General features: G+C 41.6%; 1 protein-coding gene across 1 annotated transcript in view; it reads left to right on the top strand.

Annotated features, from left to right (window-relative positions):
* The window catches only part of SCAPER (S-phase cyclin A associated protein in the ER), a 907,354-nt gene that overhangs the window by 152,572 nt on the left and 731,442 nt on the right, over window positions 1-23,340 (top strand). The window contains exon 4 of the mRNA XM_053719295.1: window positions 9,313-9,510. Coding sequence (XP_053575270.1) covers window positions 9,313-9,510 — 198 coding nt within the window. The remainder of the gene's footprint in view (window positions 1-9,312; window positions 9,511-23,340) is intronic.

Genomic DNA, 23,340 nt, shown 5'->3' with positions numbered 1-23,340 from the left:
GGGAAAATTGTATTTTTTGATAATTTTACGAAAAAAAGAAAGAAAAATATGAATAAAAAATTTTGGATATCAGAAAAAGCAGGGTTGAGATATTGATAATGCACTCTGTGCCATCAGTAGCGTTCCACTTGTAATCTGATCCATAATCTGTCCCTGGAACTCATGTCTGTAACTTATTTTGCTTCATTTTTTTCCCTATCCCAAGACCTCCTTCTTTTGTCCCATATGTTCCTAGGCTACATCTCCTCCTATTGCTCCATATATCATATCGCCATGCCTTCATATTTCTTCTCATCCATAACTCCACTGCTTCATATTCCTATTGCTCCGTGTATCCATTTCCCATACTGTGTTTATATGACCTCTCGATTACTGCTAATCGTTTTACAACTTAGCTCTGCAGAATCTGTTGCAAATAAATGATAATAACAGCAACTCCATATATACCTATAATGCCTATGTCTAAGAATGGTCTTGCTGTGGTTACTGTGAGCCATTAGCATGATGCTTTGAAGCTTACAACACTGAAGTTACTCTTATCTAAAACTCAAATTCTCATTTTACCATTATAGGCAGAATAAAAATTCCAGCAATGTGTGTCTGAAGATACAAATATAGTGATTTGGAGAAAACTGTGGGTGATAAAGCACAGCAAGGGGGTTAAGCTGTGTTTAATTTGAAGAAAAAGATATTTGCTGTGCTGGCGTAATGAGCCTCCAGCTTTACTTAGTAATACATTAGTGAACTCATCAGTCATTGTCGTAACAGGAAGCAGACGCTGGGAGTTCTTTGGGTTGTTGATAGACTCGTAATCATGGGGAGGTAAAATTAATTGAATTGAGAGAATTGTTTATGATATTTCATGGGTGTATGAGATAAGCACGTTTATTTTGCAGAGTCATTAATCCAAAAAGGATAAATAATTGCTACAGAAGTTTATGCTTCAATCTCTCTAGGAATTGCTGACTTTATTGGACAGAAAGGGTTTAATACTAATTTTGAAACCTAAGTTTCTACTTGGTTGTATTATAGCACATTGTTTCGAAATCTTTAAGAAATTATACCAAAAATCATCTAGTCCAGTAACACAAAAAACGGTTTTAATGCAAGAGGCACCAATCTGAATACTCTACTGCATTTTTGGCCTTTCTGTCAAAGCTTTTCTACTGGCCCCCTACCACTACTCCTCCATGTCTTTTAATCTGCAACACACACTGTTCCTCTTCTGAATACCGATTCCTGTCTTAAAGGGACAGTCAAGTCCAAAAAAAATTTCATGATTCAAATAGGGCATTTCATTTTAATCAACTTTCCAATTTACTTTTATCAATAATTTTGCTTTGTTCTCTTGGTATTCTTAGTTGAAAGCTAAACCTAGGATGTTCATATGCTAATTTCTTAGACCTTGAAGGCCACCTCTAATCTGAAAGCATTTTGACAGTTTTTCACCACTAGAGGGCATTAGTTCATGTTTTTCACGTAGTTAACTTTGAGCTCATGCACGTGAATTTACCGAAGAGTGAGCACTGATTGGCTAAAATGGAAGTCTGTCAAAAGAGCTGAAATAAGGGGGCAGTCTGCAGAAACTTAGATACAAGGTAATTACAAAGGTAAAATGTGTATTATAACTGTTGGTTATGGAAAACTGGGTAATAGGTAATAAAGGGATTATCTATCTTTTTAAACAAAAGAATTCTGGTGTTGACTGTCCCTTTAACTGCGTTATGCTAGTTTTTGTTTGATTTTATGTTTGTGTATATGTTTGGGACTTTGCTGCTAAATAATTGCTCATTTGAGTTGCGTGTATATAAATATATATATATAAGTCCTGTTTCATGCACTCACCACCTAGTGTAACTTTTCTTCACTTGCCCAGGTGCTCTGTTAAATGCATATGAAAGTTCCAAAGAATTTGGGCACTCACACATGAAAACCATGCAAAAATGTTGTAGTTTCAATGTGTTCCCCAAATAAAAAAACCCATTTGATTTCAGTTGAAGGGGCATACATGTTTAAACAACTTTCTAATGTACTTCTATTATCAAATATAGCTTCATTGTTTTGGTATCCTTTGTTGAGGGAGCATAAATGCACTAATTGGACACATCGGGTGAGAAAATGACAAGAGGCATATATGTTCAGCCTCTAATCAGCAGCTAGCTTCCAGCAGTGCATTTATGCTCCTAAGCCTATGTATGCTTTTCAACAAAGGATACCAAGAGAATAAGTAAATTAGATAATAATAGTAAATTGGTTAGCCATTTTATATTCTCGTATTTTAATTGCTTTTCTGTTGCGTAAATTTGAAAAATGTTGGTACAAGAAAACAAATGACACATGCAATGTTATGTTACTTCAAAACTGTTGAGGGAACATTGCTTGTTCATAGTAATTAATTCCTATTCTTTGTGACACCATTGCTGACTAATTCCTAGACACAGCACTACTCTTTACACTTAAAATGATTTCTGAGAAACAATAAAATGTTGAAGGAACATAAAACTCATAGCACCATACCAACAAATAAACACAGCATTGCGAAAGGAAGGTTTTATTGAACACATAGGCCTCAATCACATACTTGGCGATGTGCGCAAAAACCAGTGTTGCCAAATTTTTCTCTAATCAAGCGATCACAAACCTGGCGCAGCAGACAAGTTATGTGCGTAGCTTTTTCACGGTGTGCACATTTTTTACTCCCATAGACTAACATACAAATGCGCATGGACTTAGGCTCGCAGAATGGATATATTTTACTCCGTTTTCAGCTCGCCACGCGTAGGCAGGCGCAGCAACCCTTGCGCACAGTAAAAAAGCACAAACATTTCTTCCGCACATATCAAACAGTTAAGCCTAAAATAAACACTACTTAAAGTTATTAACCCCTAAACCGCCATCCACCCACATCGCAAGCATTTATTAAAGTTATTAACCCCTAAACCACCATTCCCCCCACCGCAAGCACTAAGTAAAGTTATTAACCCCTAAACCTCCATCCCCCCACATCACAAGCACTAATTTAACTTATTAACTTCTAAACCGCCATCCCCCCACATTGCAAGCTCTAACTAAAGTTATTAACCTTTAAACCCCCCCCACCCCACATAGCAAGCACTAATTAAACTTATTAACCTCTAAATCACCATCATCCCACATTGCTAAGTATCAAAAAAGAAAAGTGCATAGGTGCATTTCAGTTTGAAATATACTTCCATTAGCAATAATGCTTCTAATAAAAGTTATTACTCTTTTTCTGCAACATATGCACATATCGTGTGAGGGCCGTGCACCAGTCTTTAAAGACCACACCTGCTTAGGGAGCCAGCAGTAGCTTGTGTGACACAAATGATGTCTTCAGAAGCAATACACACCACTGCCACCTCTCTGAGCAGGCATTGTGTTTGAATACTAGTGCTCAGGCCCTCGCAGTATATGTGCTTATGTCGCTGAAAAACAGTAATAGCTTTTACTACAAGTGTTTTTGCTAATGGAAGTATATTGCAAAACTGTTTCTATTTCAAATTAAAATGTACCCATGCCCATTTCAATTTTGAACTTTGTATACCTTTAAATGTTGAGTTTAATTTCTCTTTAATACTTCAGCAGCCCCACAGTTTATTTAATAATTTTGTACTTAACATATGGTGTTTCAAAAGAGGTGTGGTAAAAATCAGGACTCTTCAGCTACTGCATTGCATATGGTTTACAAAATTACCTGTGAGAAGTCCTTGAAAATCCTATTAAATGATTATCTTAAAGGGACATTAACCCTTTCACTACCGGGACTTTCAGACAAAAACTTGCCCAAAATACCAGAGAATTTTTATCATTTTTTCTATCACTCCATTTAAACAGAAATAGAGCCTTGTTTTTTTTTTTTTTTTATTTACCTGTCAATACTATATATATTTTTTAAGTAGATAACCCAAGGTATTGATCTAGGCCCATTTTGGTATATTTCATGCCACCATTTCACCGCCAAATGCAATCAAATAAAATTTTTTTTTTTTTTTTTACTTTTTCACAAATTTTGGGTTTCTCACAGAAATTATTTACATACTGCTTATGCAATCATGGCACAAATGTTTGTAAAAGTTTCTCTGGGATCCCCTTTGTTCAGAAATAGCAGACATATATGGCTTTGCTATTGCTTTTTGGTAATTAGAAGGCCTCTAATTGCAGCTGCGTACCACACTTCTATTATTCCAGGCAGTAAAGGGGTTAATTAGGTAGCTTAAAAGGTTAATTTTTTTTTTTAAAACAATTTTTAAAAAAAGGGAAAAAACATAAGGAAATTGGCCCTTAAGATCAGGTACAACAGGGCATGGCAGACATTACTCTCATACTTTGAAGGGTAACCTATAATATAATATAAGGGTAATAACAACTGCTGTAGCATCTAGGGTTGCCACATTGGCCATGTTTTCCTGGACACTTATTAGTTATACATGTCTCAGGGTGTGCAGGGAGGAACATGAATAATGCTGTCCAGGGTCACGGTTTTGTGCTGTCCAACAGCACAATGCATGTTTCCCTCTGCAAACCCTGCAGCATGTGTAACTCATAAGTGTCCAGGAAAACATGGCCGAGGTGGCAACCCTAGTAACATTACATACTAATTAAGAATACTTAAGTATTAACAAAAGTACTTGTCTGTATAGAAAAAAGAGCTGCACTTTATAGATAAAAACGGAAACACAAAATCTTAAGATATCGTTATGAGGTTATACATCATGTCCTGATTAGATGGGATAGTAATGTTGGGGCTATAGAAAGTGGAACTTTGTTTTTTATGACGTTAAATGAGAAATGATCCCCACGTCTATAAGAAGGATGCTCAATGGCTTTCTATTCTAGTAGTGTCTAGGAGTGGGGAGTTAGATACTGTATTGGCCATACCTAGGCCATAGTATATAAGGAAGAGAGAGAAAAAGCAGCGGGCAAGAGCTGCTCGGAGTATAGGGGAAAGAAGAAGAAAGGAGAAACAAAAGAGAGAAAGGGTGAGAAGAAGGGGGGGGGAGGGAGCCGTGCAAACAGGGACATCATAGTAGGGTAAACCGGGAGCGGAGAGAGATAGGCAAATGATATGAATATGGGGGGCGGTTATTTCTAATGTCAGATATCTACAGCCAGGGGAGAAAGAAAAGAAGCCACTCAGTAGTTATTATTGAGCCCAACACTATTCAATGAAGCACCAAAGTTAAATGTCTAACAAAAAATGATTTCACTGCACGGTTAATCTTAGGAGTAGATAGTTATATGTGCATCCAATATGACTCTTTTATCCCTCTTAGTTAGCTAAATAAAATCCTACATTTTAATAGGGGAGCGTATGGGGGCATTGTAAAACATTGACATGAAGGACATATCTTTTTGGGGTTCTAGTTGGGATCTACCTTCATGTAAATTACCATAATATGTCATGATATATGGTCTAAGAGGTAATACAAACATAGGAGAATGAAATGTAACCAAGATAGACTGGGTGAAAGAAAACAGTATATGCAAGCATTCATAATCCTACTATAATCCTGTGTAGCGACATTGGTGTAAACTGAATAGGTACCTTCCTTCCTCTTGACAAGACCTTTAACTAAAACAGTATCTAAGGAGGAGCTTACATATACCTTTGTAGCCTAACCTGAGTTATGGGTAAGTAAAGTATAGAGGGAGCTGGGGCTTATAGGCTCTAAAATTCCTACGTTTAAAGCTATGTTTACAGGAGCCTCTAGACACGAAGCCTTTTATTGCCCTTCTGGCACTCCGCGTGTGTGTATGATGAGACTGACCATGGGACAAGTCAGTAATGCTGTGCAAATGACCCTCAGTAAATATTGCCCCAATGTGCATATACCTTCAAACTTATAGACAATATATGGTAATGATCAGGTAGCTTAAGGTCTATCTAAGCAAGGAATACCCTGACATGACTACTAACATAATGTGCCCAAAACTGTCAAATCATAAAGGTAACAGGGCGATGTACACCCATATAATCCCATGTCAATCAGTATGAACTGGGGCAGGGGCGCAGGCATTAGGCATACAACACAGGTTCTGACAGTTGTTATCGCTTAGTGAAGGCAATGTATACTCTCTACATTGAGACATGTAATAAACTAGAACTTTACAATCAAACATGAAGCAATAACATTTAGCATATAAACTGAGGCGTCATAAATGTAAAGGAACCTCGTAGATATAGATAATGGACATTCAAGGCATTAACAACTCTGAAAAAAAAAAGAGAATTTTCTCTGACATCAGCCTATGCCTTCCCTGGGTGATTGAGAGCGGCAAAGGAAGCTGTTGGAGCGGTCAACCTGTGAGCCTGCTAACCTACTCCTGTTCTCAGAGTGAAGAAAGGAAGTGCAAGCTGTCCGTGTTCGTATTGTCTTATCGACATAATGCTGAGGCAGAAGGCTGCAGAAAGGGTAACTAGTGTTACCGTCAGTGAGTGAGCTGGATCTCCTCCCTCCCGGTGAAGCCAATGTCCCAAATGGTAAATACCCAGTAAGTGTCCATGTCTTCTGAGGTGTCTCAGTAGTCGGGTATGTCTCGGATACCACTGGAGGCTGTGAGTATGAAGGGACTTAGCTGTAGTTAAGTTATTGGGGTGAGCAGGAACCCAGAGCGGGTGCACGTTACGGGTCGCATCGGGTAGGTTAGAGTAGACCGCATAGACAGCACTATGCGAGAAGCAAGGCTCGGTATCTAGAGGCTCAAGGCTGCCCGTCTGGGGAAGTGACACCAGCTCCTGAACCTTCTGACTTATTAACGGAGAGTCAGTAGCCCCATGAGGAACGCAGACAGGGGTAAAATAAGCCTCCACCTCCTCTGCAAGGTTTCTTAAATGTTCCTTAATGTCCATAAAAGTGCGAGTAGCTATTCATTCGCTATGGGTCATCATGTCGAAGTTGTATGTATTGCCACTCTGTTAGGTATCCGGTATTAAGGCAGTTTGTTGTTATGTCGAGCTGACGGTGGGGTTGAAGGCCTCTAGCTGGAGCGCTATTGTTTCGTATTAAGGTGAGCCACAGTTCTCTTACTGCCCGCCATTGTGGTTGTTCAGCAGGAACATAGTGAAGGCTTAATCCTTACGGAGCAAGGTGCTATCATATCTGCCGTACCGGATTGTCCAGTGCAAAAGTTCTCTGCCTCCTCAAGGCAAGTAGCATATAGTCGCTAGGGAGAGCTTTTTATGTGTCTTCTTCTTTGCATCATTCTCCTCATGGGGTTGTAAAATGGCCGCTCACACGGGCCTCAGCTAAGATCACCATAAAGTCCCACGAAGTAGTGTCATGCAGCAATGATCCACAATCTCCAAACTTCACCACTAAGTTTGGGAAAGTGTTAGGGTCCCTGTAAGAATCAAATCACGGTTAATTTTAGTTTTAATGTAGAGGTTAACCTCCCACTTGATACTTCCCACTCCCTGATCCCTACCTGATCCCTCCCAAACAGCTCTCTTCCCTCCCCAACCCTTCCAATGGTAACCCCCATCTTAGGTACTGGAAGACAGTATGCCAGTATGAAAATATGAATGCCCGTGTGGCATCATTTACATAGGGGAGACGACACAGAGGGTCTGGGATCGGATCTTACAACATAAGTCCAATATAAGAAGGAAGGAATTAAATGTCCAGTTGCACACCACTTTCTATGTGCTGGCCACTTCATTTCACAGTTGAGGTTCCAGATCATAGACTCTGTTCCTATACCTAGATTTGGAGGTAATAGAAATTTACTTCTAAAAAAACGGGAAGCCTTTTGGATCCATAAATTGGATGCTTTGATACCAAAGGGTATGAACAGGGAACTTGATTGAAACCTTTTCACTTGAGTGAATATGAATAAAAACATGTATTTTTTGAGTAACTTTTGAATAAATTTCATTTGGAAGTATGAATAAGTAGGGGTTAAGGATGACATAGTCTACCAGTAGTGATTAGGATTAGTAGAAATATAGATTTTGTATTGTGAATTATTGTGGCAAAAATCTGCTTCAACATTAGTTTAGGTTACATTGTAATATATTTGTGTTTTTATGAATAAGGTTATTTGTAGTCACTAGGTGGCACTGTTGTGGAGGATGTGATATCATTATACAATATACAGGACATGACTAAGGTTGTAAGGCCCGAAACGTAGTCCTATGTTTGTAACTGCTCCACTGATGGAATAAAACCACTGGAAATGTACTGGTGCGGCTGATTCTGGTTTGTTCTACATTTTCTATGGGAGATACAGTGACCCACAAAGCTTGCACAGTTTTTTGGAGACAGATTACTGGACATACCCAGTTCAGTATGAAAATATGAGGCTTTTTTTAATAAATATTTTTTAATTTTTGTAATATTTTCTGCATTGTAGGATACCCCCTCAACCACCCTTATCCCCCCCCCCGAACAGCTCTAAAACCTCCCCCCTCTAACTAATACTCTGCATCTTAGGTACTTGCAGCTGTCTGCCAGTACCTATAAACTGCTTTTTTTTTTTTACATATTTTTTGTAGCGTAGTGTCCCCCCCATCCGTTTTCTTTAGTTAGGGGCCCCCATATCCCCTTTTCTGTAGTGTAGCTGCCCCACCCCTCTCTGTCCCTTTGTTTTTTTATTTTCCGTAGCGTAGGGCCCCTCCCGCTCCCTCCTGTCTCCCCTGCTGGGCCGCCCACCCACCCGCCCACACCACCTGCTGGCACCAACAGAAGATTGTTACAGACGGTGACACACACAGTGTCACCGTCTGTAACAATCAGGCATCTGTCCTCATATGGAGGCGGAGCACCAATCTCGCTCCAGCTCCATATGCGGCAGATGCCTGAAGCATCAGTTGCTCCAGCTCTCGGCTGTAACTTAACAGCTGAGATTGCTGAAGCTTCCTGAAGCGAAGACATATATATAGGTCTTGAAGTACGATGGGCAAAGTACTGCAAGATATATATATATATATATATATATATATATATATATATATATATATATATATATATATATATATATATATATATATATACGTCCATTTGGGTGAAGATGTTAAGCACTAAATTCTCAACTTGAGAATTGTGTAGTGACATTTTTTTTTTTTAAATGATATCAGTTGTTTAAATATGGAATAAATTGGTGTTAAGCATTTTCTGCTGAGGCTAATTAGGTGTTGTTATAAATGGTCACTAGAGTGTGAAATATAGCAGAGGTAAATCTATAGTCTGCACAATTTTCAGAATTAAATTACAGATATAAACAATATCTGTTATGAACCTCTGTGTTATGTCAGTGCTTTGTTTTCAACATTATCCTGTTTTATCTTTGCAGATTAATACTTTGCATTGTAAAATAAACCCAGGCGCCACCGGGGATAAATCTCTTGATAAAAGCCCAAGTAAGACGCGACATCCACGGAAAGTAGACCTACGTGCTCGTTATTGGGCTTTCCTTTTTGATAACCTAAGAAGGGCTGTGGATGAGATTTACGTCACGTGTGAATCTGATCAAAGCGTTGTTGAGTGCAAGGTAAGATGCAATATTTTATCAAATGCAGGTTTTTACTCAATATGACCGTGCCTTGGTCATCAAAATTACATTTAATGCTATATACAGAATTATACAAAAAAGTATATTTTGACTGTCTAATTTAAATATAGAAAGTACTGAAAATTGTCAAATGTAGTTATCTTGTATATACTGGAGATAATCTTCGAAGGAAAGTTTGCACACTGTGTACTAAAGGGACAGGAAACCTTTACATTCCGATAAATTACCTCAAGAGCACTCCACCCATATCCAGCTTTTTTAATGTTAAAATCCATATTGCATTGTTGATTTTAATTTTTAGCTCTTGTTTTCTCTGCTAAGTTTGGTTAGCAGAACATGGAGGCTTCTCTGTGCTGTAAACTCAACTCAGAGAAGAAAAGATCAGTGCGCATTGTGCTCACTGTGCAGTCTCTGTAGTGCTATCGGTGCACTTCTTATTGGCGTACTATCTGCTGACACACACACTGAAAAAAAAGGTAAAACACCGCTTCATTTTAAAGGCGATCTGATACTAAGTCAAATTCAACAATGCACTACGAATTTTAACATGAAAAAAGCTGTATTTCCATCTTAATGGGAGGAGAGTCCACGGCTTCATTCATTACATGTGGAAATTAAGAACCTGGCCACCAGAAGGATCCAAAGACACCACCGCCAAAGGCCGTAACAAAAGCGCAAGCTATGGAGGACTCTGATATGTTAGAGGGTACTCCCTCTTTAACCAAATCTAATTCCTGTGTTTATTGTGAGGAGGTACAGGTTGAACCGACTGCTCAACTGTGTTCCACATGCTTTGATAATATTGCTATATCTAAAAAGAATAAGATATTTAGTACGACTGAGCCGTCCACCTCTGAGGGTTCTCCATCCCGCGAGGTGCGTTCCCTACATTCATCTCCAATTACACATGCAGCTCCACAGGGCACTACTAATCCTCCCACGGGACAGATTTCGCTGAGCAGTTAGAAATGGCTGTCTCTGTGACCTTCAATGCCTTACCACGCCCTGCTAAGCGCAAGCGAAAAGTGAAACATAGCTATCCGTCACAGGGGTCATCGATTATCCGCTGATGAAGAAGACTCCGGCTCTTCGGAGGACGCTCTCACTGGGTCGGAATTGGCGACATCTAGACCTCCGGCTGCGGAGGAGCCAGCCTTTAAGTTTAAGATGGAGCATTTGCGCTTTCTGTTGAAAGAGGTGCTTGCTACGTTAGAGGTTCTGGAACCGAAACTACCGGAGGAACCTTCAATCCCTAAGCTAGATAGGGTTTACAAGGACACGGTGGTGCCTCAGACCTTCCTGGTCCCCATTAAGATGGTTAATATTATTAAGAACGAATGGGAGAAACTTGGCTCGTCTTTTTCTCCCTCTACTTCTTTTAAAAATCTGTTCCCCATTCCGGACTCTCAGCTTGAGCTGTGGGGGCCCATTCCTAAGGTGGATGATGCTATCTCCACGCTCGCTAAGCGCACGACTATCCCACTCGAAGATAGTTCTTTGTTCAAGGAGCCCATGGATAAAAAATTGGAATCCATGTTTTTGTTCTTCTGGCACCATTTATACCCTGATATTTCTCCTCCTGTTCCTTGTTTCCATAATGACTGGGGCATGAGGGAAGTGGGGAAGATAATTAAGCTTTTGGCTGGGATGTCTTTGCCTCCTCCTGGTGGCCAGGTTCTTAATTCCCACAAGTAATGAATGAAGCCGTGGACTGTCCTCCCACAGATGGAAATTAAATTATCAGGTAAGCATAATTTTATGTTTTCAGAAGTGGGGTGTTCTTTATGTAATTTATATGGGGTGTTTGTTTTGTTTACTGCCCCTTTAAATTCAAAAGATTAAAATTAAGATTAAAATATGAATTAAAGGGACATTGTACTTAATGTGTTCCTAATGAATTGTTCAAGTTGCTGCAGAGTATAAAACAGTGTTGCCCAAAACATTCAACCACGGCCTGCCAGTCAACAACCATGCCTCTTAAGGTAGACCGCGGTATTGATCCTAGCTGCGCTTGCCAGCAGCGCTATTGATCCCTGTTAACTGCGCTGTTGAAGCTGTTACAATAGCCGGGCTAACAAGGAATAATAGCCTGGCTAGGATCAATAGCTTGACTGGGAAGTTTTTGAGAACCAGGGCGTAACAATAGGAGTATGGGAAATTGCTCCTTTTGTCTTATTCTAAAATATGAAATAGCTATTTTGCTGAATGAAACCTCAATCCATTGTTCTCAATCCATTATTTACATAATGGCTCATGCTTAGAGCAGTTGAAAAGGAATTTGTATTACCCATCTCTTCCGCCATCTACTGACAACTTGATTAGTGTCTATAGTCTCTTGTTTACCTAGATTTTCTGTAAAATTATTTATATTTTCAGTATGGATAGGGGTTTCAATGGACAAAAGCAGCGGTTTTAAACAACGACATAAAGGTAAATGAGCTATTTGTAAACAATTTGATAGAATTCAACATGTAAAACTGATAATTGGGAACACATTAAAGTGGAGAAAAAATTACAGATTGTCCCTTTAACGCAAGTCTTGTATAGAAGTCCTTTGTTAGTATTGCAACTAGGTGTGTGTTAATCACATTAAAGCGACAGTAAACACCTTTTAATTACAAGGCATTTCTGTTGTGTTGCTGTAGAACAGTGATAGCTAACTTTGGCACCCCTGATGTTTCAAAAATACATTTCCCAATGATGCTGAACTAGACTGCAGAGTGCCTAAGCATCATGGGAAATGTAGTTTCAAAACATCTGGGGTGCCAAAGTTAGCCGCCACAGCTATAGAATAACACACTAGCCAAGTCTTAATGCTTTTAAACTAAATTAACACCCTCTTTCTGAAATTATTTTTCAATAGCCAAACTCCACCCACTATTTGCCTTATTTGGAGAAGCCAAAAGAAGGCTTTAGCCCAGAGACAACAAAGCTTGTTGCTATCATAACGTTAGGTGTTTTGCAGTTGTTATCAGTTAAAGCCAATTAGGAACAGATATGTAGGAGGGTCAGCAGGCTGCATTTCAAGGTCTGAGTGTTAGAAATTGCTCTATTTTAAGAGCTAAATGACATAAAAGGAGGCAAAATAAATAATGAAAACATAATAATGTTGTCTCATTATGCATAACTAAACATTTTATATAAATATCTCAAGGCATTTGCTGGCCCTTTAAAGCTGCCTTGCAGTCAAACATAGTAGACTGTACATTGCCAGCTTTTCAATACATTGAAAAGATATGTTGTAGCTGGCTCAGGCAACCAAGGAACAAAGGCACCATAAGTCATTTTGTATAATGTAAAATGTATTTATTCAAGGCAAATATCTTAATGTTTTAGTATTTAGGTCATGATGCTGTTGTTGCCTTTCTGCAACATTCTAAGGCAAAGTATAAAATAGTATTGAGATTTAAATAAAATTGGAAGTGTGGACATTCTGAATGTTTAGGTGAGTTATTAAAGGGATAGTCTACCGTAATCTTAAAATGCTTGAATTCGTTAGAGCATTCTATTATTAAAAGGACAGTGTACTGTAAAATTGTTCCTCCTTTAATGTGTTCCCAATGATCTGTTTTATCTGATAAAATGTAATATATTTTCTTTCCATAAGGCATGGAGAGTCCACGACTTCATTCCTTACTGTTGAGAAATACAACACCTAGCCATCAGGAGGAGGCAAAGACACCCCAGCTAAAGGCTTAAATATCCCTCCCACTTCCCCTATCCTCCCAGTCATTCTTTGCCTTTCGTCACTAGAGGAGGTGGCAGAGAAGTGTCAGAAGATTCGGATAGTCCTGTAATGAGTATGTTCCCTTCAAGTGAGGACTGGAGTTTGAAGTAATCATATAAACCTCTCAGTGAGAGTATTGATGAAAGTTAGAGTCTGGAGATGCAGGGAAAGTTTTTCTGCGAAACCATCCAGGCTGTTAGCTAACAACTCCTGATCAGTCAATGTTGATGAGTTTCACTGTTTGCTTTTAATCACTCAGGTCCCTGTCAGAGCGTCGCTACAAGGCTGTCACACTTAAGAGACTGTATCTGTTCCACAGCATGGATCCTAGAGGGTAAGTCTGCTTTATTGTTATTGCAGGGACTCCTTTATAGGGTCACAGTGTGACTCCTCTATGCCTCAATAGGATTAAGGGTTAATATCTCCTTTAGGGAGATTATTGGGAACAGTTATGGCGATTTTTATGTTCTGCATTAGGTTTGGGCTCATAAGACTGTGTGCTTCTGGCTTGGGAACAGACTGGTTTCACTTCCGTTTTTGGGCTCATAAGACTGTGTGCTTTTGGATTGGAAACAGACAGGTTTCACTTTCGTTTCATGTTGCACAGCTCATATTAGCTTAACACTCTTTTGCATAGCAGGGGAAGTCCTGTCTTGCGCACCACGTGACACAGGTGTGGCCTCTTTCACTTCCTTGCGATCCTGCTGCAGACAGCACTCCTGAGAAGAGCCTTTCACTGATCATTTGTCTGGGTCTAGGAGGTGGTGAGTACCCCAGCCATTGGGATTGTAAAGGTGCCTGTTTATATTAAAAACGCTTGTTTTTTGTAACGTTTCTTATTCCATATGTGGAATTACATACCAAAGCTATGGAGGACTCTGATACTACGTTAGAGGGTTCCACTCCTTCTATAATAAATAATAATACCTGGTTATATTGTGAGGAGGCTGTGGTTTGCCCGACTGCTCAATTTTGTTCCAATTGCCTAAGCACTGTTTTAAAGTCTAAGAAGGGAGCTGTCTGCCAATACCCATAGCGCAATTAGTCCCGCTGAGCCATCAACCTCTCAGGATTCTATGACCAGAGAGATTTCTGCCCTGTCTACTCAAACCTCTCTGCATACAGTTCACATGCAGTTCCCTGCGGCACAGCTAATTCTGCATCTGGAGGGGTCCTTTTTCTCCAACATAGGTGTGTCCGGTCCACGGCGTCATCCTTACTTGTGGGATATTCTCTTCCCCAACAGGAAATGGCAAAGAGCCCAGCAAAGCTGGTCACATGATCCCTCCTAGGCTCCGACTACCCCAGTCATTCTCTTTGCCGTTGTACAGGCAACATCTCCACGGAGATGGCTTAGAGTTTTTTAGTGTTTAACTGTAGTTTTTTATTATTCAATCAAGAGTTTGTTATTTTAAAATAGTGCTGGTATGTACTATTTACTCTGAAACAGAAAAGAGATGAAGATTTCTGTTTGTATGAGGAAAATGATTTTAGCAACCGTTACTAAAATCCATGGCTGTTCCACACAGGACTGTTGAGAGGAATTAACTTCAGTTGGGGGAACAGTGAGCAGTCTCTTGCTGCTTGAGGTATGACACATTCTAACAAGACGATGTAATGCTGGAAGCTGTCATTTTCCCTATGGGATCCGGTAAGCCATGTTTATTAAGATAGTAAATAAGGGCTTCACAAGGGCTTATTAAGACTGTAGACTTTTTCTGGGCTAAATCGATTCATATATTACACATATTTAGCCTTGAGGAATCATTTAATCTGGGTATTTTGATAAGATTATATCGGCAGGCACTGTTTTAGACACCTTATTCTTTAGGGGCTTTCCCAAATCATAGGCAGAGCCTCATTTTCGCGCCGGTGTTGCGCACTTGTTTTTGAGAGGCATGACATGCAGTCGCATGTGTGAGGAGCTCTGATACATAGAAAAGACTTTCTGAAGGCGTCATTTGGTATCGTATTCCCCTTTGGGCTTGGTTGGGTCTCAGCAAAACAGATACCAGGGACTGTAAAGGGGTTAAAGTTAAAAACGGCTCCGGTTCCGTTATTTTAAGGGTTAAAGCTTCCAAATTTGGTGTGCAATACTTTTAAGGCTTTAAGACACTGTGGTGAAATTTTGGTGAATTTTGAACAATTCCTTCATATTTTTTCGCAATTGCAGTAATAAAGTGTGTTCAGTTTAAAATTTAAAGTGACAGTAACGGTTTTATTTTAAAACGTTTTTTGTACTTTGTTGTCAAGTTTATGCCTGTTTAACATGTCTGAACTACCAGATAGACTGTGTTCTGAATGTGGGGAAGCCAGAGTTCCTTCTCATTTAAATAAATGTGATTTATGTGACAATGACAATGATGCCCAAGATGATTCCTCAAGTGAGGGGAGTAAGCATGGTACTGCATCATTCCCTCCTTCGTCTACACGAGTCTTGCCCACTCAGGAGGCCCCTAGTACATCTAGCGCGCCAATACTCCTTACTATGCAACAATTAACGGCTGTAATGGATAATTCTATCAAAAACATTTTAGCCAAAATGCCCACTTATCAGCGTAAGCGCGACTGCTCTGTTTTAGATACTGAAGAGCATGACGACGCTGATGATAATGGTTCTGAAAGGCCCCTACACCAGTCTGATGGGGCCAGGGAGGTTTTGTCTGAGGGAGAAATTTCAGATTCAGGGAAAATTTCTCAACAAGCTGAACCTGATGTGATTACATTTAAATTTAAGTTGGAACATCTCCGCGCTCTGCTTAAGGAGGTATTATCCACTCTGGATGATTGTGAGAATTTGATCATCCCAGAGAAACTATGTAAAATGGACAAGTTCCTAGAGGTCCCGGGGCTCCCAGAAGCTTTTCCTATACCCAAGCGGGTGGCGGACATTGTAAATAAAGAATGGGAAAGGCCCGGTATACCTTTCGTCCCTCCCCCCATATTTAAAAAATTGTTTCCTATGGTCGACCCCAGAAAGGACTTATGGCAGACAGTCCCCAAGGTCGAGGGAGCGGTTTCCACTTTAAACAAACGCACCACTATACCCATAGAAGATAGTTGTGCTTTCAAAGATCCTATGGATAAAAAATTAGAAGGTTTACTTAAAAAGATGTTTGTTCAACAGGGTTACCTTCTACAACCAATTTCATGCATTGTCCCTGTCACTACAGCCGCGTGTTTCTGGTTCGATGAGCTGGTAAAGGCGGTCGATAGTGATTCTCCTCCTTATGAGGAGATTATGGACAGAATCAGTGCTCTCAAATTGGCTAATTCTTTCACCCTAGACGCCACTTTGCAATTGGCTAGGTTAGCGGCTAAGAATTCTGGGTTTGCTATTGTGGCGCGCAGAGCGCTTTGGTTGAAATCTTGGTCGGCTGATGCGTCTTCCAAGAACAAACTACTTAACATTCCTTTCAAGGGGAAAACGCTGTTTGGCCCTGACTTGAAAGAGATTATCTCTGATATCACTGGGGGTAAGGGCCACGCCCTTCCTCAGGATCGGCCTTTCAAGGCCAAAAATAAACCTAATTTTCGTCCCTTTCGTAGAAACGGACCAGCCCAAAGTGCTACGTCCTCTAAGCAAGAGGGTAATACTTCTCAAGCCAAGCAAGCTTGGAGACCAATGCAAGGCTGGAACAAGGGAAAGCAGGCCAAGAAACCTGCCACTGCTACCAAGACAGCATGAAATGTTGGCCCCCGATCCGGGACCGGATCTGGTGGGGGGCAGACTCTCTCTCTTCGCTCAGGCTTGGGCAAGAGATGTTCTGGATCCTTGGGCACTAGAAATAGTCTCCCAAGGTTATCTTCTGGAATTCAAGGGACTTCCCCCAAGGGGGAGGTTTCACAGGTCTCAGTTGTCTTCAGACCACATAAAAAGACAGGCATTCTTACATTGTGTAGAAGACCTGTTAAAAATGGGAGTGATTCATCCTGTTCCATTAGGAGAACAAGGGATGGGGTTCTACTCCAATCTGTTCATAGTTCCCAAAAAAGAGGGAACGTTCAGACCAATCTTAGATCTCAAGATCTTAAACAAGTTTCTCAAGGTTCCATCGTTCAAAATGGAAACCATTCGAACAATTCTTCCTTCCATCCAGGAAGGTCAATTCATGACCACGGTGGATTTAAAGGATGCGTATCTACATATTCCTATCCACAAGGAACATCATCGGTTCCTAAGGTTCGCATTCCTGGACAAGCATTACCAGTTCGTGGCGCTTCCTTTCGGATTAGCCACTGCTCCAAGGATTTTCACAAAGGTACTAGGGTCCCTTCTAGCGGTGCTAAGACCAAGGGGCATTGCTGTAGTACCTTACTTGGACGACATTCTGATTCAAGCGTCATCCCTTCCTCAAGCAAAGGCTCACACGGACATCGTCCTGGCCTTTCTCAGATCTCACGGATGGAAAGTGAACGTGGAAAAGAGTTCTCTATCTCCGTCAACAAGGGTTCCCTTCTTGGGAACAATAATAGACTCCTTAGAAATGAGGATTTTTCTGACAGAGGCCAGAAAAACAAAACTTCTAGACTCTTGTCGGATACTTCATTCCGTTCCTCTTCCTTCCATAGCGCAGTGCATGGAAGTGATAGGTTTGATGGTAGCGGCAATGGACATAGTTCCTTTTGCGCGCATTCATCTAAGACCATTACAACTGTGCATGCTCAGTCAGTGGAATGGGGACTATACAGACTTGTCTCCGAAGATACAAGTAAATCAGAGGACCAGAGACTCACTCCGTTGGTGGCTGTCCCTGGACAACCTGTCACAAGGGATGACCTTCCGCAGACCAGAGTGGGTCATTGTCACGACCGACGCCAGTCTGATGGGCTGGGGCGCGGTCTGGGGATCCCTGAAAGCTCAGGGTCTTTGGTCTCGGGAAGAATCTCTTCTACCGATAAATATTCTGGAACTGAGAGCGATATTCAATGCTCTCAAGGCTTGGCCTCAGCTAGCGAGGGCCAAGTTCATACGGTTTCAATCAGACAACATGACGACCGTTGCGTACATCAACCATCAGGGGGGAACAAGGAGTTCCCTGGCGATGGAAGAAGTGACCAAAATCATTCAATGGGCGGAGACTCACTCCTGCCACCTGTCTGCAATCCACATCCCAGGAGTGGAAAATTGGGAAGCGGATTTTCTGAGTCGTCAGACATTGCATCCGGGGGAGTGGGAACTCCATCCGGAAATCTTTGCCCAAATCACTCAACTGTGGGGCATTCCAGACATGGATCTGATGGCCTCTCGTCAGAACTTCAAAGTTCCTTGCTACGGGTCCAGATCCAGGGATCCCAAGGCGACTCTAGTAGATGCACTAGTAGCACCTTGGACCTTCAAACTAGCTTATGTATTCCCGCCGTTTCCTCTCATCCCCAGGCTGGTAGCCAGGATCAATCAGGAGAGGGCGTCGGTGATCTTGATAGCTCCTGCGTGGCCACGCAGGACTTGGTATGCAGATCTGGTGAATATGTCATCGGCTCCACCATGGAAGCTACCTTTGAGACGAGACCTTCTTGTTCAAGGTCCGTTCGAACATCCGAATCTGGTCTCACTCCAGCTGACTGCTTGGAGATTGAACGCTTGATCTTATCGAAGCGAGGGTTCTCAGATTCTGTTATTGATACTCTTGTTCAGGCCAGAAAGCCTGTAACTAGAAAAATTTACCACAAAATTTGGAAAAAATATATCTGTTGGTGTGAATCTAAAGGATTCCCTTGGGACAAGGTTAAGATTCCTAAGATTCTATCCTTCCTTCAAGAAGGATTGGAAAAAGGATTATCTGCAAGTTCCTTGAAGGGACAGATTTCTGCCTTGTCTGTGTTACTTCACAAAAAGCTGGCAGCTGTGCCAGATGTTCAAGCCTTTGTTCAGGCTCTGGTTAGAATCAAGCCTGTTTACAAACCTTTGACTCCTCCTTGGAGTCTCAACTTAGTTCTTTCAGTTCTTCAGGGGGTTCCGTTTGAACCCTTACATTCCGTTGATATTAAGTTATTATCTTGGAAAGTTTTGTTTTTGGTTGCAATTTCTTCTGCTAGAAGAGTTTCAGAATTATCTGCTCTGCAGTGTTCTCCTCCTTATCTGGTGTTCCATGCAGATAAGGTGGTTTTACGTACTAAACCTGGTTTTCTTCCAAAAGTTGTTTCTAACAAAAACATTAACCAGGAGATTATCGTACCTTCTCTGTGTCCGAAGCCAGTTTCGAAGAAGGAACGTTTGTTGCACAATTTGGATGTTGTTCGCGCTCTAAAATTCTATTTAGATGCTACAAAGGATTTTAGACAAACATCTTCCTTGTTTGTTGTTTATTCAGGTAAAAGGAGAGGTCAAAAAGCAACTTCTACCTCTCTCTCTTTTTGGATTAAAAGCATCATCAGATTGGCTTACGAGACTGCCGGACGGCAGCCTCCCGAAAGAATCACAGCTCATTCCACTAGGGCTGTGGCTTCCACATGGGCCTTCAAGAACGAGGCTTCTGTTGATCAGATATGTAGGGCAGCGACTTGGTCTTCACTGCACACTTTTACCAAATTTTACAAGTTTGATACTTTTGCTTCTTCTGAGGCTATTTTTGGGAGAAAGGTTTTGCAAGCCGTGGTGCCTTCCATCTAGGTGACCTGATTTGCTCCCTCCCATCATCCGTGTCCTAAAGCTTTGGTATTGGTTCCCACAAGTAAGGATGACGCCGTGGACCGGACACACCTATGTTGGAGAAAACAGAATTTATGTTTACCTGATAAATTACTTTCTCCAACGGTGTGTCCGGTCCACGGCCCGCCCTGGTTTTTTAATCAGGTCTGATAATTTATTTTCTTTAACTACAGTCACCACGGTATCATATGGTTTCTCCTATGCAAATATTCCTCCTTAACGTCGGTCGAATGACTGGGTTAGGCGGAGCCTAGGAGGGATCATGTGACCAGCTTTGCTGGGCTCTTTGCCATTTCCTGTTGGGGAAGAGAATATCCCACAAGTAAGGATGACGCCGTGGACCGGACACACCGTTGGAGAAAGTAATTTATCAGGTAAACATAAATTCTGTTTTCCTGGAGACTTTACTGCGCAGCTACAATCAGAGGTGTCTGTGGTCCTGAGTGCCTTACCTATCTCTAGAAAACATAAGAGAAATAGTTCTCCCTACTTAGAGTCATCTAAATTCCTATCGGATCTAGCCTGTATGTCTCAGGTATCCGAGGATGATTTAACCTCTGTAGCGTCAGAGGGTGAACTTTCTGAGTTGGAGACGTCTGTTACTAAGTTTCCTCCGGCGGAGGAACCCTCCTTTAGATTCAAAATTGAACATTTGCATTTTTTGCTAAAGGAGGTCCTGTCTACGCTAGAGGTTCCAGAGGCTAAGCTACCTGAGGAACCTAAGATTCCTAAGTTAGACAGGGTCTACAAAGACAGGAAGGTCCCACGGACTTTTCCTGTACCAGTTCGTATGGCGAACATTATTAGTAACGAATGGGAAAGAATCGGAACTTCCTTTTTTCCCTCAGCAACTTTTAAGAAATTGTTCCCGGTCCCTGACTCTCAAATAGAATTGTGAGGTTCCATACCTAAGGTGGATGGCGCCATTTCGACGCTAGCATAGCGTACTACTATCCCCCTTGAGGATAGTTTGTCCTTTAGAGATCCTATGGACTTGAAGTTGGTAACTCCTGAGGAGAATGTTTCAACATTGTGGCGGGAGCAGCTACCTAATGGTTCAACTCTCTGTCTGTACTTATTGAGGTGGAATCTCTTCTCGAGGATATTCAGGAGAAAATTAAGGCATTAAGAATGGCTAACTCCTTTATCTGTGATGCGAATATGCAAATTATTTACCTGAACGCAAAGGAATCAGATTTTGCGGTTCTAGCTCTCTGGTTGAAGTCTTGGTCTGTGGATATGACTTCTAAATTCAGGTTACTTTTTCTCCCCTTCAAGGTGAAGATCTTATTCAAACCAGGCCTGGACTCCATCATTTCCACTGTGACCATATCGAAAGGAGCCTTCCTGGCACAGGATAAGAAGAACAGACCTAAGGGACGACAGTCGTTGGATTTTTGTTTCTTTCGTTCGGACAAGTCCCAACAATCTCAATCCTCATCCAAGCCCGAGCAGCTCAAGAGTACTTGGAAGCCGGCTCAGTCCTGAAACAAGTCCAAACAGACAAAGAAGCCTGCTGATAACAACTCGGCATGAAGGGGCGGCCCCCGATCCGGGATTGGATCAAATAGGGGGCAGATTGTTGCTTTTCTCAGACCCTTGGTTTCAGGATGTTCAGGACCCTTGGGTTCTGGAGGTCGTATCTCAGGGATACCATATAGGATTCAAGTCCCATCCGCCCAGGGACAGATTCCTTCTCTCCAGACTGTCTACAAGACCAGAGAAGAGGACTGCCGTTTTCGGTTGAGTACGGGACCTAGTCTCTTTAGGAGAAATTGTCCCGATAACTACATCAGAAAGAGGTGTGGGGTTCTATGTAAACCTCTTCGTGGTTCCCAAAAACTTTTCGTCTAATTCTGGACTTGAACTTTCTAAACAAATTTCTAAGCGTCCCATCCTTCAAGATGGAGACAATAAGATCAATCCTTCCTCTGGTTCAGGAAGGACAGTTTATGACTACTATAGACCTTAAGGATGCATACCTTCACGTTCCGATACACAGGGAACATTTTCAATTAACACTTCCATTTGGCTTAGCTACTGCTCCAAGAATATTTACAAAGGTCCTGGGAGCTCTCCTAACGGTTGCCAGAACAGGAGGTATTGCAGATGCACCTTACCTGGACGATATCTTGGTACAGGCACCATCTTTACGTCTAGCAAGGGAGCACTCAGAATTCCTTCTAATTCTTCTTTGGTAACATGGATGGAAGATAAACTTGGAAAAGAGTTCTCTTACTACACATACCAGGGTGAATTTCCTCGTTACAGTTATAGACTTGGTATCCATGAAGATCTTTCTAACGGATCATAGATGTTGCAAGCTAACATCAGATTGTCTTGCCCTCCAGGCCTCCCTAAGTCCTTCGGTGCCCAGTGTATGGAGGTGATTGACCTCATGGTGTCTTGTATGGACTTCATTCCCTTTGCCAGATTTCACCTCAGACCCTTACAACTATGTATGCTGAGACAATGGCACGTGCTTCTTGAGGCCGTCCTGGGAGATTGTGACTACGGACTCGAGTCTATACGGCTGGGGAGCTGTTTACAGTGCCAGGAAGGCACAGGGTCTGTGGACTAATGAGGAGTCCACGTTGCCAATCAATATATTGGAACTTTGGGCAATATTCAATGCCCTGAAGGCTTGGCCCCTTCTGGGTTCGTCCCAGTTTATCAGTTTCCAATCGGACAATATAACTTTGGTAGCCTACACCAACCATCAGAGATGAACGAGGAGTTCCTTAGCGATGAGAGAGGTTTTTCTGGAATGGGCGGAGACTCACAACTGTATGCTGTCAGCGATCCACATTCCGGGTGTGGACAACTGGGAAGCAATCTTTTCACTCTGGGAATGGTCTCTCCAGCCCAAGGTATTTTCATAAATATGCTCCAGATGGGGGATGCTGAAGATAGACCTCATGGCCTCCCGTCTAAATGCCAAACTACCCAGGTACGGGTCTAGAGCGAGGGATCCTCAAGCAGAACTAATAGATGCTCTAGCGGGTCCCTGGAGGTACAGACTTGTATATCTATTTCCTCCGTTACCTCTTCTCCCCCGTGTGGTGGCTCGGATCAAGCAAGAGCAAGCACCGGTGATTCTAATTGCTCCATCATGGCCGCAAAGTACTTGGTTCGCAGATCTGGTGGGGATGTCCTCATCTCCTCCATGGAGGTTACCCTAATGAGAGGGACCTGCTACTACAGGGTCCCTTCCTACATCAAAATCTAGATTCTCTGAGGCTGACTGCGTGGAGATTAAACGCTTAGTCTTAGCCAAGAGAGGTTTCTCTGAGAGTGTTATTGACACTTTGATTCAAGCCCGTAAGCCGGTTACTTGATGCATCTATCATAAGGTGAGGCGGACTTATCTGCGATCTGTGAAGAGTGTGGTTTTTCTTGGCATAAGGTTAAGGTTGCCATAATATTAGAA

Source organism: Bombina bombina, chromosome 6 (assembly GCF_027579735.1).
Source record: "Bombina bombina isolate aBomBom1 chromosome 6, aBomBom1.pri, whole genome shotgun sequence".
In the NCBI taxonomy this organism is placed as follows: Eukaryota; Metazoa; Chordata; class Amphibia; order Anura; family Bombinatoridae; genus Bombina; species Bombina bombina.
Note: the sequence above shows the minus strand (reverse complement) of the source record. Positions and strands in the feature narration are given on the sequence as shown.